General features: G+C 37.6%; 1 protein-coding gene across 1 annotated transcript; it reads left to right on the top strand.

Annotated features, from left to right (window-relative positions):
- Nucleotides 1-9,492: 9,492 nt before the first annotated feature.
- On the top strand, nucleotides 9,493-16,954 carry LOC306874534 (fetuin-B-like). Its single transcript, XM_079424660.1, has 7 exons — nucleotides 9,493-9,772; nucleotides 12,114-12,227; nucleotides 12,355-12,436; nucleotides 13,276-13,442; nucleotides 13,519-13,632; nucleotides 13,748-13,843; nucleotides 16,142-16,954. Exons 1-7 carry the CDS (start codon nucleotides 9,572-9,574, stop codon nucleotides 16,280-16,282), a joined length of 915 nt encoding a protein of 304 aa, XP_079280786.1. The 5' UTR covers nucleotides 9,493-9,571; the 3' UTR covers nucleotides 16,283-16,954.
- Nucleotides 16,955-17,182: the final 228 nt, after the last annotated feature.

Here is a 17,182-nt window from a genome sequence, read left to right as displayed (position 1 = left end):
GCATTACAATAGCCCACGATGAACCAGCCCTTGGTGAATTAAATCTCACAAACACCCACACACTCTGGTGGAATTACACTGCAAGCAAAAACCTACACACCACACTTTGAACAAAAAGGGAGAGCTTCTACGCCCACACCAACTAGCCCGCCCACTCTGGCTCACCCCGCTCCTAAAGGAGAAGAGAAAAAAATAATAATTACAGCCACAGTCGATATTATTACCAAACACTGAATTAGATAGACTTTCACCAAATCAATAACAAAACACAAAATCAAGACAAGAAGAATACAAAATAAATCTCTAAATTACCAGAAACTACCACTAATAATAGCAATTGTTATTACAAAAAAATAATTTCACACACACACACAACAAGAAACAATTCCGAACAGATTAGACTCCAATCAGAAACACTGAAACATCAAACACAGACAAAAATGCCAACGGCATACATTTCCACAAAAACGGAGTGAAAGTAAACAATAAGAAAAACCAAAGCAAAACAGCAATGTCAGGGCTAGGCCATGTCACAGAGCATGTCACCCTTGCGAGGCTAAAATACACCAAAAGACAAATTAAAAATGTATACCTTTTTGAATGCCCGTAGGGATATAAATAATTTTATATATCCTCAACTGGACTTCATCAAATATCTGGCAAACCAATCCCTTATACTGATCACTGAACGGAAAAAGAGCACGTCATACAAAAGCGCCACAAACTCATTCATATTAAGTACCCACACTAATACAATTACGTTACCCACCATGTAGAGGAGCAGTCGTCACTCAAGTCACTCAACATGTATCTGCAGTCGTTTTCTTTCCAAACAGGCAATATAACAGGATCGCTAGGGAAACCAACCCTCTTAGTCATATAACCTCCATGGACCAACACCGGCTGCACAACACCTGGTTAAATCCACGATACACATACCGGCATTCACCACATATGTATAGCGTATATACTTATAACTGCCTCTTCATTTTAAAACACCACCACACGCAACTGGTATTAGACTCTTGTTTTGAATCTGAACACTGTCTTCTGTTCAGTTTGGTTACACATGACGCTTTATACTGTATATAGCAATTCCACTGTATATTCTGTAAATCATATCTTCACTTACTCTGCACTTATATGTATATAAAACACTATATTCTTGCACTTCTGGTTAGACGCTAACTGCATTTTCAGTTTAAATCTAGACTAAAGCAGAATCAGATTATGCAAAGGACTCATCATGTTCCTGTGGTCTTGTCCCGGTGGCCGTCTAGGAGACAGGGTCTTCACTGGGGATCAGTCTCTGGGGCTCATCTAGGTGTCCTGGTCTCCGCTGACGTTCAGGGCTGTAGAGGTCATCTCTAGGTGCTGATCCACCATCTGATCTGGATCCGGGTGGCTAGCATCAGCTAAGATTTTTGTTTATCTTTATAGATTATAATTTTGTTATTCATAATTATTGATTATATTCTTTTTACATTTTAAACTAAAGCTGCCTGTACTCTGATTTAGCTGTAAAGGTTTTTTGGTGTTTGGTGATGAGTTTCTGGCTCAAGGTCTGCATATAAAGTCACACCAGAGGAGTTCAGCTGGGATCAGGACTTGTCTTTCTGCAGACCAGTCAAGTTCTTCCACACTGACTCAATCTTTTTGAACCGTGTCTTATACACAGAGACACTGTCATGTTAGACTAGAAAAGGGTTCTGTCCAAACTGTTGCTATAAAATTAGAAGCACACAATTCCCTAGAATATCATTATATGCTTGAACATTAAGATTTGTACTCATGGAAATTACTAAAGTAGTCAAACATGTTCATTAGAAGGGGGTGCCAATACTTTTGGCAATATAGTGTGTATGTGTGTATATATATTTATATATATATATATATATATATATATATATATATTCTAGGCCTATTCGAATTTAACAAATTACATTAGGGAAATGAATCTGTAGGACAAGAGCCCAATCTAGATTAATTTGGATCATTAACGATTCTGTTAATGATAGCAAATGCATGGAGACTTTAAAGCATTTTAATAAGGGGAAGAATCCAGCGAATGTGAAAGTGCAAGATCACACAGTTAGGCAAATGCATCTTTTACTAATATGTATTATACTAATTCAGTTCAAAATGACCAAACAGCATTTGGCAAACAGTAGTATTTTTTTATTTATAAAAGGTGCCACATGCATGAAAGATTCTTCTTAGAGCATAACACAATCTTATGTTTGTTCACACACTTCCTTTAGTGTCACATAGGTACATCACATAAAGTCGTGACGTATTGTCAAGTATGGTGACCCATACTCGAAATTGGTGCTCTGCGTTTAACCCATCCAAGTGCACACACACACAGCAGTGAGTAGTGAACAAATGCACACACACACACACACCCCGTGAACACACACCCGGAGCAGTGGGCAGCCATGCTGCAGCGCCCGGGGAGCAATTGGGGGTTCGGTGCCTTGCTCAAGGGCACCTCAGTCGTGGTATTGAGGGTGGAGAGAGCGCTGGACATTCACTCCCCCCACCTACAATCCCTGCCAGCCGGGGACTCGAACCCGCAACCTTTCAATTACGAGTCAGACTCTCTAACCATTAGGCCACGACTTCCCCTTCAGCTTATTTCTAAAAAAGAAACGCACATGCTTGTTACTGTAAAACAAGACATTATGCATTAAATAATTGTCAAAAATGCAGTAAGATGAGCTGTTGTAGATGAAGAATGTTTTTAATTAATATATGCACTTCTGTCAATTACCTTTTTTTTGCACAACACACAGAACCATGGTGAATTCATGCCAGAGGTTTCTGTAACATTGAATCCTACACATGAACTGTGAAACCACCGAGCACATTTTTTCACACTGAACCTGCAGGAGAATCAGAGATGGTGAAAATAGTATCCGTTATGCTCATTTATTGGCAGTGTTGGCTTTGTCCAATTTACCATGTCAGAACAATGGGTCAGAATTCTATTCTAGGCCTATTCGAATTTAACAAATACAGTATCAACAATCATTAAACAGAACAATTACCCAGTCTATGATGTGCGTATTTGTCCTTTGAGAGAGGTCTTTCAGTGCACAAATGGAACAGTAGTCCTCTTTTTATTCTAAAATGCATAGTTGGGAATAATTTAACTGTCAACCATTTCACTGAAATGTTATTTTTTTATGAAGTGAATTGAATTGAATTACTTTTATTGTTATTGTGTAACAACTCTTTGCAGAATTACCAGACTTGCGTCCTCGATCCCGAACACACACACAATTTTTTTTATGACACACATACAAACCACACTCTGACATCCATACCAACACACCCACACAATTACAGCTGCATTATTTATCCAATTGGCTCTATAACATGCAGAAACAGAAAACAGGAATACAGCGAGTATTTGCTTTATAGACCAAACGTGAAAAAATGGCACCATCTGGTAAAAAAAATAATTTTGAAGCCTTGCCAACAGAATGAAAGCCTATTAACAAAAATTGCATCATTTTACAGTTAAACAGCACTGCGATGAAAAATAGCCGTTTTAATGGGTTTCAATGGGGACATTTTTGTCCTTAAGGTCCTGAGTGTGAGTATTTTTTGTACGGAGGGTAAAATTGATTTTTTTTAAGGAAATGATGGTGAAATATTAAAATTCCAATAAAAATACACACCTGAGCCTAAATTTACGCAGTTGGCATTAACACAGACACACTTATAACAAAAAACTAAACTGAAATGGACAAAAATGTCCATAAGGTCGCACAAGCGTTAAAGGAACAAGCGGCCAGAGGCAGTGAGTTTAGCATATGTTTGATCAATTTAGCCTTCTCAAATCAACAGGACTTGCCTAAAATTAAATCTATAGACATAAAACACAATGCATTTCACAGTATAAATTTAAACATATAAATGTGGCTGTTAGGGCATATCTAATGGTTTGGGCGTAGAGTGGAAGCTGAATGGGATTTTCTTTTTTTTTATATAACAGTGGAAACTTAATAATATGCTGTAATTTTTGCTTATAAAGGTAAGAGTATTCAGAACTGCAAAGGGTCTGCTTGTATTCGTGTTCACTCACAATATCAACACATGTTGTACTTTTGTAAAATAAGGAAAACAAACAGGAATGAAGCTCAGAAAATTCTTGCCTTACCGTGATGATAAATACATATAAAGAATGCTTTAAATGACTATTTTAAAACCAAATAATTTAAATCGAAAACAAAAACTCTTTCATTCCCAGCCAACATTCTATCACGGGTCCCGTGTGGGCCCCATATGGGCTGTAAATATGGGCCCTACATGGGTTTGTCCATGGGTTCCATGTGGGCCCCATCTGAAGTAGCCCATATGAATCTCATATGGGGCCTGACTGGGACTAATGTGGGGCCCAACTGGGCAACACATATAAGACCCATATTGGTCCCACTTATGACCCAGCTAACAATCCAAGGTGGGGCCAATATGGGGCCTAGATGGGTTTGTCCGCAGGTTCCACTTGGGCCCTTTATGAATTAGCCCACATAAATCTCATATAGAACCTGAATGGGGCCCAACTGGGCAACATAAGTTTTGAAACCCATATGGCATACACCCAGTATATGTGCCTGTTCTTATGAGTTTTTTTGACGCATCAAGCCTGAACAGTATTTATAATTATCAATTCTAATTTACCTGTGATAAGAAAAATAAATGAATAATTGATAAAAGCAAAATCTGTATTTTAGTTAGGTAGATGTCAGTTTTGCTTGAATATTCCACTGTTATTAATCTACAAAATCTCAACACATGAAAGGTGTAATTTAAAAAATAAATAAATCAGAAATTAAAATGTAAAAATACAGTATATCAAATACTTTATTATAATTCAGACATTTTCAATAAAACTTGAAGTTTTTGTAAAGTGTTAAACACCAACGTTACCAGTTTAATTTAAAACAGGGTGATACTATCCCAACAGTTGATTTCACATAACCAAACTTATTTAACAATTAAAAAAATATTAATAAAAAAAAAAAAAAAAAAAAAATCAGTCAAGAAAAGAAAACTAGTGTTACTCCAAACTCATAAGAAATTATTTCATTTTTTAATTCAAGTGGTCTGAAAAGTCATGAATAGACTTTCAATGGAGAGACAGAAATGTCTTAATTTCATTAAAAAAATAAAAAATAAAATAAAAATTGCGTTTGGTCTCTTACTGTATCGTGTATCTTATCAGTGTCTGCACTTGCTTGGCCATTTTTTGTGATTAATAGGAAAGTGGGTTCAAGCGCCAGCAGAAGGCAGTGTAATGAAATAGTCTTTAAGAGATGCAGTCTATCAGCGGAAGTTCAAATCAGCTCGTAAGTGTATTTAATTGTCTCAGTGTTTAGCCGTTGCTAGGAAACGCTTATTTTTTTTACTGTGTTGAGAGTTGCTGAAATCGCGTCCTGTAGCGGTGACTCTCTGAGCGGCAGGTCCTGCAGCGGTGACTCTCTGAGCGGCAGGTCCTGCAGCGGTGACTCTCTGAGCGGCAGGTCCTGCAGCGGTGACTCTCTGAGCGGCAGGTCCTGCAGCGGTGACTCTCTGAGCGGCAGGTCCTGCAGCGGCAGGTCCTGCAGCGGTGACTCTCTGAGCGGCAGGTCCTGCAGCGGTGACTCTCTGAGCGGCAGGTCCTGCAGCGGTGACTCTCTGAGCGGCAGGTCCTGCAGCGGTGACTCTCTGAGCGGCAGGTCCTGCAGCGGTGACTCTCTGAGCGGCAGGTCCTGCAGCGGTGACTCTCTGAGCGGCAGGTCCTGCAGCGGCAGGTCCTGCAGCGGTGACTCTCTGAGCGGCAGGTCCTGCAGCGGTGACTCTCTGAGCGGCAGGTCCTGCAGCGGCAGGTCCTGCAGCGGTGACTCTCTGAGCGGCAGGTCCTGCAGCGGTGACTCTCTGAGCGGCAGGTCCTGCAGCGGTGACTCTCTGAGCGGCAGGTCCTGCAGCGGTGACTCTCTGAGCGGCAGGTCCTGCAGCGGTGACTCTCTGAGCGGCAGGTCCTGCAGCGGTGACTCTCTGAGCGGCAGGTCCTGCAGCGGTGACTCTCTGAGCGGCAGGTCCTGCAGCGGCAGGTCCTGCAGCGGTGACTCTCTGAGCGGCAGGTCCTGCAGCGGTGACTCTCTGAGCGGCAGGTCCTGTAGCAATCGATGTATAAAATCATGTATAAATGTGGCTGACATCAATGTATAAATTAATTTATAATCCTTTATAAATTGCTTAAGAGCACTATCAAACTTCTAACTGCAGTACATACACGAAAACGTATACGTTACTTAAATATACTTAAAAAGATGTGTATGTGTGTATTACAGTTTAAAGCGTCTGTTAGAGATTGTCATCTTTTGATATAGTTTATTTTGCTGTATTTTCATATACATGCGTAGCACAGTACTACTCAAAGAAACATGCATGAATGAGAAAGTGAAGTGTTGATGTTAATTAGGCTAGTCATTTAGCCCCAATATGCTGAAAAATAGCTGTGGGCTCATTGAGGTGTTCACGCATGCGCGAGGCGCGCGCACAGAAAGGCCTAAAGAGAACGGTGGTCTCAAAACTGTTTGAAATCCACCCTACCTGGCGTTCGAAAGCAGCATTTGTCCGCTTTTAGGAGCAAGTTATGTCAGATACTTTAAAAACTCAGTATTTTGCCATTCAAACACGGTTATTATAATAAATTGTGTGGAAATTCCGTTTTCCCTCAGATGAAAAAATGGCGGCTAGACGGCCACAAAATGCATCAGTAAAGCAATAAATAAACAACAATTGAGATTCCTACTTCATTAACATCAGGCAAAAAACAAAACTACACCTTACCGTCAACGAAAAAGACATGTTTTAAGATTATGCAGACATTTTAGCGAGTACGCGGCCAGAAAAACAAAAATACAACATCATTATTTTAAAGGCTACATTACTTTAAAGGTAATTTATACTGTCAAAACAATGTTTCCAATACTTGCAAACGTGGATAATAAAATCATTTCTTGAAAATATGCATTTTACCTGCTTATTTTCGCTCCGCTTGGTCCTCTGTGAACTGATAAAAGTGACTCTGGTCGTGCTGTCGCTCCACTGTGCTTAGAAGAGACTGTATCCTTGCGCCAGAGCGGGAATTTTTTTCTAATATTTAAAATCTTTACAGTTATAAATTTAAATGTACGCTTATTTTCAGTAAAGATCAATGACATATATTATGATATGATACTATGTGAAAAAAAAAAATCCTAAAAACTGAATGTAACAGGACTACTTTGTCAAGCGGAAGGTGTTGTCAGAAGATCATTTGAGAGTGTAGGTCCTGTTTGAGACCGATATAAGTCCAGAGTTTGGAATTTGTAAAAACAAATAATAAAAAAAATTCTAGAGTTTGTTTGTAATTGTCCCTGCTAAACTGTGCGCAGTAAAAGAAAAGTGCATTTTGATAAATGCACAGGGTACATTGTAATATTGATAATTCACACATTTTCATTTGAAAAAATGAGCTATTTTAATCAGATCCATAAAATATTAAACAGTTATATTTCTTGTTTAAAAAGTGACCATTAACCAAAAGTTTAGAGGTGTAAAGATGTTTTTAAGTGTGAAATCATTTTGCCCACATAGATCCCACGATGGTCCCATATGTTCAAATCTATATGGGTCCCACATTGTGAAAAACATATGGGACCCACATAAATTACCCATTTACAGCCCATGCCCACATAGATCCCATGAAGGTCCCATATGTCCAAACCTATATGGGTCCCACATTGTGAAAAACATATGGGACCCACATAAATTGCCCATTTTCAGCCCATGCCCACATGGAACCCATGCTGCCCGGGTATAACCTACATGGGGCCCACATATCAATGTTGGCTGGGTTATGTAATCCATAAAGATACATTTCTCTCTGAAGGCGCGTCCAATGAGGAGATGGCTAGTCAGGATCGGCAAATTCATCTTTGGGACACTGACTCAGAAAACACTAGTTATTAACCAATAATTCAAATATTGTGAATGCTCTACAGCGCTCATTCAAAGACGTGCATTTATTGCTTGGTCAGAGCAGGAACACTTAAAATGCATGTGTAGATTCAGTCCAGTGATAAAGTTAACCTCTTCAACTTAATGCTGTTATACTGAATTTATGGAGCTATTTGCTACAATAACCATAACATTAACAGCACCGCTGGCTGAAATACAAGTGCCGGTTCTGTCCGACAGATGCGCGTGAAAGCTGCATGTTACTATAAGAAAGATAGAAAGACACAAATAGGTTACATAAAAATTTTTACCTAAAAATTAAGATAAGGTAAAGGTCTGAATAATTACATTTTAGACACATTCAGTAATTTCACTCTTTCACTGTTGTGCGTCTCATATCAACGCAAATGAATCCACGTTTTTAAATGAATCGAGTGAATAAATGATTCAGTGAACCAATGATTCGAAGGAATCAATTGAATGAATGACTCACTTAAGACAGGGATTTGCCACCACCTACTGCCGCGTTTAGTTTATATTTAGAGTATCATTTCTTTTTTTTTTAAATGTCACTATTTATTTGTATTTATTATGTTGAATTAAAATATTTCTTTCTAAAGCTATATTTCAGCTACTTTTTTGTAATGTGTATTCAGTGGACTTTTAATAGACTTTATTTCGAAATGCAGAAATACGTGCTTTCATATGTGCGTGCGTTATGATTATTTCATTTATTCACTATTTATTATTAATGTCTCATTTCAGTTTTAGTTTGGCTGTAGTTTTGTATTTATTCCAGTTTATATGACAATGTTCATGTAGCATGGAAATATTCATATTTCATATAAATTTCATATAAAATTGGGCTTCATAAGACCTCAATAAATCGTCAGGAGCCACAGGTATTAATTTTGTCTTGCCTGGTATGCATTTTTTGACTCTCAAGTGCTGGTAGCTGCTAACACCAAGGGCCATGATGCTAAAAATCTTCTTTACTGTTGAAGAAAAAATCACCTAGATGGATGGCCTGAGGGAGAGTACATTTTTATTTTGGGGTGATCTGTCCCTTTTAACAAGTCTTGCTGTTGACTTTCTCATTCATTCATGATTCTTCACTCTAATGTGCCAATAACTTAAGCAGTCCTGTCCACTAAAAGCTGCACTTGCTGCAATAAACAATGTAACACAATTATGATGCTAAATTCACAATTGTCATGTTGCCCAGGCCTAGTCCAACCCATGTCTTAGCATCACACAAAAACCCAATAGGATATTTTCATTGGTCAATTATTGGTTCTGGATATGACACACGTTAATGGAAGGCGTAAGGAGGGCTGTGTCAGCTTCAAGTCTTCACTATAGTAAAGTTTTGACCTGTATTGTAGACCTTCTGTAGTTTTGACCTGTATTGCATCACTGTTTACTAGCATGGAGCATATAGAGCAGTAGCAGATAAAGACTGTGTTTGCTGATAGCTGCGGGTGAAAGTTCAGTGCTTTGTGTAAGAGTTGAACTGTATTTTTGTTCTGCCATCCCTTTCACGGATCTCTAGCAAAAGTGTTCCAGAAACACAGAGATGAGGATGCAGCCTTTGCTCTTGGTGTTGTTGGTGTGTGTGCTCTGGCAGCACGGCAGTGCCTCCTTCATGGCCGCTGAATGCCAAGACGTCGCTGTGGTGAAGGCCGCCGAGGACACCCTAGAGCAGATAAACGCAGACAGACAGGAAGGGTATGTCCTTTCACTCAACCGACTTTATGATGTCAAACAGGACATAAAGGTGAGTGTTGATACTAGTATATGGATGCTTTTGAGTGAAAACAGCAAGTTTTTTCAAATTACCAGGAAAAAACTTGTATGAAATCATGGAAAAAAGGGATTGATAAAGGGATAATTGACCCCAAAAGTATTTACTCTCTCTCAAGTTGTTTCAAACCTATATGAGTTTCTTTCTTTTGCGGAACACAATGATATTTTAAAGAATGTTGGTAACCAAACAGTTGCTGGTAGCCTCCATAGTACAGACAAAAATAACGTTCACTGTTTGGTTACCGACATTCTTCAAAATATCATCTGTTCTGTTCAGCAGAAGAAAGAAACATACAGATCTGGAACAAGATGAGGATGAGCAAATCATTTTTGGGTGAACTATCCCTTTAAGTAGAGTTAAAATGGTAAAATCAGTTCAAAAGCATCTTGTGTCTTTCATATCTAAAATTTTAAACTACTTTGTTTATTCTTTAATTGTGTTGAATTATTTACAAATTATTTACTTTTTTTTTCAAACAAAAAATGTTTCCTGAATATATTTCAGTTAGTGCTGTCAAACGATTAATCACGATTTATCGCATCCAAAATAAAAGTTGTGTTTACATAATATATGTGTGTGTGTACTGTGTATATTTATTATACATATATATATATATATATATATATATATATATATATAAATACACACACATGCATGTATATATTTCAGAAAAAATATGTTACGTTTATTTTAGCGCTGTCAAACAATTAATCGCGATTAATCGCATCCAAAATAAGTTTTTGTTTATTTAATATAGGTGTGAGTACTGTGTATATTTATTATGTATATATAAAGACACACACATACAGTATATATTTTGAAAATATTTACATGTATATATGTATATTCATATTATTTATATTATATATCAATATATTTAATATATAAACATAGCATATTTTTCTTAAATATATACATGCATGGGTGTGTATTTATATATAAATAATAAATATACACAGCACACACACTTTTATTTTGGATGCTATTAATCACGATTAATCGTTTGACAGCACTAAATTGAATACTGATTTTATAACTTTTCATACATATATTATTTTCCTATCTGATCCTCTTCTTGGGTTCATACATGCTGTTATGTTAAAATACACTATATTAAGCAACAAGAATGATTGATTGATGCCCATGGTGGAGGGAACTGCATGCTGCAGCATTAAAATGAACTTCTGTGTACTGAAAGTGCACCCAGCACTAACAAATACATTCCAATAACACATAGGCTAAATCAACAGATTCCCATTAGAGCCTGAGTCCTAGTCCATCTCATGTTGACTCACAGTTGGTTCAAGGCACAGGAGACCAGAGGCATCAATCTAGTTGCTAGTGGTATCTTTTTTAAACAAGAACAAACAGCACTGGAAGAACTGCAGAAAAAAGATGTAATCTATATGAAAAATATCATATATATGTTTATTATTATTTGTTTTTAATTTTGCATATTTATTTTCAAAAAGAGTTTAAAAGATATAAAATACATTTACATACATTATTACCTTTGGACCTCAGAATTGTCAAATTTTCTGTTTTCCCCCTTAAAAAAAGATACAATTATCAGATTTAAAAATAAATAAATAAATAAACAAATATATTGATTTATAGAACTGAAATCTGGCATGCATACTGATTTTACATGTACATGATCAAAAAAATTATTATCTGATCATTTTAAATGTAAGACATTTATATTTTTCACCAGATATATTGGTTTTTGTCATTTAAATTTAAAAAAACATGCTATCTGAATTTACGTTGCCATGTAAAAAATCCAAATATCAGATATTTTTAAAATATGAAAATGTGTAAATGTTTTTCTTTTTCACCAAATGCGTTAGGGGTGGAGATGGGTGGGTTTAGGGATCAGGGGGTGGAGACGTGTAGGTTTAAGGGGTGGAGACGGGTGGGTTTAGGGATCAGGGGGTGGAGACGGGTAGGTTTAAGGGGTGGAGACGGGTGGGTTTAGGGATCAGGGGGTGGAGACGTGTAGGTTTAAGGGGTGGAGACGGGTGGGTTTAGGGATCAGGGGGTGGAGACGTGTAGGTTTAAGGGGTGGAGACGGGTGGGTTTAGGGATCAGGGGGTGGAGACGGGTAGGTTTAAGGGGTGGAGACGGGTGGGTTTAGGGATCAGGGGGTGGAGACGTGTAGGTTTAGGTAAATGTAAGATGGGAGGAGTTGGATCTAGAATCTATGCATGAAATCTGAAAAGACATGCAACGAAGATAACATTGTAACGCTTGGGTTATTGAAACATTATTTCATGTAGTTTGATTAATGTCATGTTTGCACCTAACAAAGGCAGAAGGCGTGAACCATTTACACCTGACGATAGATGTTCTGGAAACAGAATGCCATGTGATCAGCAGGAAAAAATGGAAATCCTGTGCTGTGAAGGGGATTGGTAATCTACCGGTATGTGTTTTACTCTATAGACCAGACCATTAGAACTTCACTGGCTAAGTCAAATACTTATTTAATATACTTTAGTTTACATTTATATCCTGTTATAAATGTTTACTGTTATCTAATCTATAATTAGGTGTTCGGGACGTGTGATGCATCCCTTGTTTCCCTTCAGAGCTCCATCAAAGTTAAGAATTACAACTGCACCATCCAACAAGGTATGCTGTGACTGCACTAACTTCTCTTACTTTAATGGAATATTCTGATATGTTACACAAAAAATAACAACAAATTGTCACATACCTTTAAAGCAGGTGTGCCCAAACTCTGTCCTGGAGGGCCGGTGTCCTGCAGAGTTTAGATCCAACCCCAATTAGACACACCTGAACCAGCTAATCAAGCTCTTCCTAGGCATACTAGAAACTTCCCGGCAGGTGTGTTGAGGCAAGTTGGAGCTAAACTCTGCAGGACACCGGCCATACATTGTAATCCTTTATTTTTTTAATATTTGACATTTGTGTGCTGCTGTACGTCCCTGTGTGTAATAAGCCATGTGAACGTGCGATGTTGACCCGCCCAGAGGCGTATTTTCTACTAAAATTGTGACGCATTGCGCCGAGTGTATGACAGGGCCCCTAGTGGAGAAGACTAATGATAAGAATCAAATGAATCAGATCTTGTTTTAAATGTGTGCTTAAATAAAAACCGTAAAAGATCGATTCGCGGCTTTTGAGAATCGACATCGAATCGACGTCATTAAAAAAAAACAATCGAAAAATCTATTTTTTTTTGCCCAGCCCTAATGATGACGTGTGACGGTATAATAGTGGTGTCCCAATTCTTAGGGGAATATTTTCAACCTTACCCCTTGACACTCTGTTTCAAGGGACAAGGGGTAGGAGTAAAAAATAGAATTGGGATTGGGCCAGTCGATACTGAAAGTAACTTGGATTGTAGATTTGTGGCTTTATGTAATGCTTTCACCTTTGTCCATAGGTATAATACTTTTGAAAACATTCACTTTGTAATATGCTGACTATGTCTCACTGTTTCACAGTGGCAGCTCGAGTGATAGTAAACACTTGCCCTGACTGTCCAACTGCAGAACGCTTAGATGATCCAGTTATATCTGAGACCACAAGACTGGCCCTGCAGAAATTTAACAAGGAGAACACTTCCCCACATGTCTTTGCTCTTCTGAATATAACAGCAGCCAGCATGCAGGTATGTCAACGCCAGTAAATCAGTCAATCGATTGGTCCTGTCCTGCATGCGTACATGTGTGTTGTGTGTGTCGCAGTGGGTTGTGGGTCCGTCTTATTTTGTGGAGTTCACCATTCAAGAGACTGACTGCAAGAAAAGCACTGCTGATTTCGAGCTCACGCAATGCAAGCTGAAGGACTCAGAGTCAGCGGTAAGAACTGATTCAGATCAAAATGAAATAAAGAACACTCTTTCAACTTGCTTTATATTGCCTTTGCTATTCAAATGTCTGTAAGTAGAGTAACCTTTCTTTCTGTTGGCTAAAGCACAAGGGCTTTTGCACTGGTTCACACATCAATGCTGATGACGGCCTGGAGATGAAGGTTCCTGTTGAGGTCAAATGTGAAATCTTTCAACCAATGGTGGGTGGTTTACATTGCTAAAGAGTGACTAAAAGTAGCAATATTAATTATTTTAACTATGTTATAAAGGAGCGTAACAGTAGTTGAGATTTTTTTCAGTAACAAGGACACTTATCCAAAGAAGTTGCAGCGTTTACATGTAGCTTGACAATGGTCCACCTCACATATTTACCTTCGAAACATTAAGTTTGGTGGGACATATCTGTGTGAAAACAGTACAAAAGTTTGTGGTCAGTAGAAGTATATATATATATATATTTTTTTTTTTTAAGTCTCTTCTGCTCACAAAGGCTGCATTTATTTGATCAATAATGCAGTAAAAACAGTACTACTGTGAAATTACAATTTAAAATAACTGTTTTCTATGTGAATATATTTAAAAATAGAATCATTCTGATAATCTGATTTGCTGCTAATCATTTGATTATTATCAATGGGGCGCTACAGCGATCGAAAGTACGTGAAATCGGACAGAACGTACGCCTCAAATTCGATCAAGCTTAAATTTTCGGGTAATTTGCATGTTTTTCAAAACCTACTTTTGCTAACTAGTCCTAGGTTTTTCACCCAATCGGAACCAAACCAGTGCAGAAAGATTCTCTGTAGAGTGAATATCAATAATTATCAAAAAAAAGTTAACTTTCGACTCACCGTCGCAAAGGGACGCCAAAACATTTGAAGGGGGCAGGGCGACTTTTAGTAAAATGCCTATAACTCCTGAACTGAATGAGATATCTTCGCCAGAGATTGGCCACTTGGTGGCGCTATAAGAAGGAAAAAACATAAAGATGGCTATAACTACAGTGGGGATCGAAAGTTTGGGAACCCCTTGCAGAATCTGTGAAAATGTGGATAATTTTACCAAAATAAGAGAGATCATACAAAATGCATGTTATTTTTTATTTAGTGCTGTCCTGAGTAAGATATTTTCCATAAAAGATGTTTACATATAGTCCACAAGACAAAAAAATAGCTGAAATTATTAAAATACCCACATTCAAAAGTTTGTGAACCCTTGGTTCTACTGTGTGTGGTTACCTGGATGATCTACGACTGTTTTTTTGTTTTGTGATGGTTGTTCATGAGTCCCTTGTTTGTTCTGAACAGTTAAACTGAGCACTGTTCTTCAGAAAAATCCTCCAGGTCCTGCAGAATCTTCAGTTTTCCAGCATCTTTTGCATATTTGAACCCTTTCCAGCAGTAACTGTATGATCCACCTTTTCACGCTGAGGATGATTGAGGGACTCAAACACAACTATTAAAAAAGGTTCAAACATTCACTGATGCTCCTGAAGGAAACACGATGCATTAAGAGCCGGGGGTGAAAACTTTTTTAATTTGAAGATCAAGGTAAATTGTACTTCATTTGTCTTCCAGGAAACATGCAAGCATATTCTGTCTCGTCAGAAGGGCAGTACTAAATGGAAAAATATGATATTTCAACAAAATAAGAAAAATTTGGACATCTTCATCCTGTTCAAAAGTTTTCACCCCCGGCTCTTAATATATACAGTATATCGATAGAAATGTTAAATGACCGACAGATATATCCAGTGATGCAAACTACTTTTTTTTTTCTCTCAAATATGGCCATTTTGAGAGTGTGTGAGAGAGAGAGAGAGAGAGAGAGAGAGATGTGAGAATTGTCTGCGTCTCTGTCTCTCTCTACAAAAAATGAAGCTGAGTTTATTTACTTTAAAAACAGTGATTTTTACCCCCTCGTTGCTGAGAAATATAATGTAGCGATTCAGTATCGATTAATAAAAGTCGCGTGGCAGCACTGACAGAATATTAATACATATTTATACGGGGGTTGCACTGGCACAGTGGTTAACCAGAAAAATTAAAAATGGCACGCACGTCATGCTGAAAAGGTTGCCGATCTCTGCTATAGGTCAATAATTGTCAATAACATGTTGAAATTGACCCTTTGTGAAGCTATAATGGGATCCTTTAGAAAAGGGGCCTGTTCAAATATACCCAAAAGCCTATAAAGCCAAAACAAAAACTCAAAACTTCACGAAACCCGCTGAGCACATGCAACAGGTGATTCTAAACAAGCATGCAAAGTTTCAGGGAGATCGGACCACAGCTGCCGCTATAACAGTCATAAACATAAAGATATTTTTATCACCTGGATTTGCCAAAAAAGCTTTTTTAATAATTGATTTAGGGGGTTACAGGTTTGCTAACTAATATGTAATGTCTTTTTCCTTATGTGCTTAAATACCTAAAGCGCTTGAACTCCGGTAATCGCTGCTTGCAGCTATATTTCATTTTTCTTTTGTTGTTCTCCAGGCTGTTCAACAAGGAGCTTTTGGATCAGTACATGTTCTCTCTCCTCCACCCATTCAACCTGCCCCCAGAGTCCAGCCCATGGCCAGCAGCTGCCCAGGGGAGAGACGACACAACCTTGGATTGACAGAGCTGAATCTCTGATTGAAATCACTTACAACCCAGCCATCCAGTCTAAACAAGCACTTCAGATGTTCACGTTTCCCAAAAGACAAATCTGCTTTTCATTTTCATATTTGCATTTTTCCAGTATGTAGTTGTTTTGCCTATGCACAGTAATACATCAATAAAGATATGTCCAACTGAAGCACACTACTGCTGGGTGAGTTTCATAAAACCTTTTCAGAGAAAAAGACGCATATTTCACCTTAAAAAATTTTAAATAGAAAACAAAGTTATTTCACTGAAAATTGAAGCCTGGTATTTTTTTTTTCTTTTGCCTTTTGACATTATTTTTATGAAATTACACCTAAACCCTTTACATGTTCTCATTACTGTAATGCTAAAATATGTCAGTGTCAATACTGTAATTTGAAAATCAAGTATCAATAGTCAAAAAAGTCATGGTAGTATTTAATCATTTTTATATTGCATTTAAACTTAATTACAATTCTGCTCATAATTATGAATTCATTATTAAATTTAACAATGGAATGATTGTATTAGAATAATGTATTAATAATATTTTTAATTGAATTGTCACAACACAACGCTTATCAGGCTAGCTAATCAAATAGCTGTTTTTGTGATATTCTCGCTTTAACAAATAAATGGCTGAGGAACATACTGTATTAATTAAGAAAACCTATAAGATTTGGTCATTTTTTCAGAATTTAGCAGTAAGAAATTACTCGTCATCCAGTTTTTTATATCGATTATGCATTCCATTAGTTTCTCAATTTGGTGTGTTTCACCGAGCCGCAAAGAAATATAGAGCTGAGAATTATCAGCATAACAGAGAAAGCTTACAATGTGTTTCCTGATGATATTTCCCAAGGGTAACGTAAAAAATGTGGACAAATTTTACATTTAAATTTGTAAATG

Source organism: Barbus barbus, assembly GCF_936440315.1.
Source record: "Barbus barbus genome assembly, chromosome: 9".
NCBI lineage: Eukaryota > Metazoa > Chordata > Actinopteri > Cypriniformes > Cyprinidae > Barbus > Barbus barbus.
The sequence above is the reverse complement of the archived record's forward strand: the minus strand, read 5'-3'. Positions and strand labels throughout refer to the sequence as shown.

Excerpts from the sequence above, each read along its gene's own strand:
- LOC306874534 (XM_079424660.1), top strand. The coding sequence starts at position 9,572 with ATGAGGATGCAGCCTTTGCTCTTGGTGTTGTTGGTGTGTGTGCTCTGG. Across the intron at positions 9,773-12,113 it reads ATGTCAAACAGGACATAAAG|GCAGAAGGCGTGAACCATTT; the intron begins GTGAGTGTTGAT and ends CACCTAACAAAG. Across the intron at positions 12,437-13,275 it reads CAACTGCACCATCCAACAAG|TGGCAGCTCGAGTGATAGTA; the intron begins GTATGCTGTGAC and ends ACTGTTTCACAG.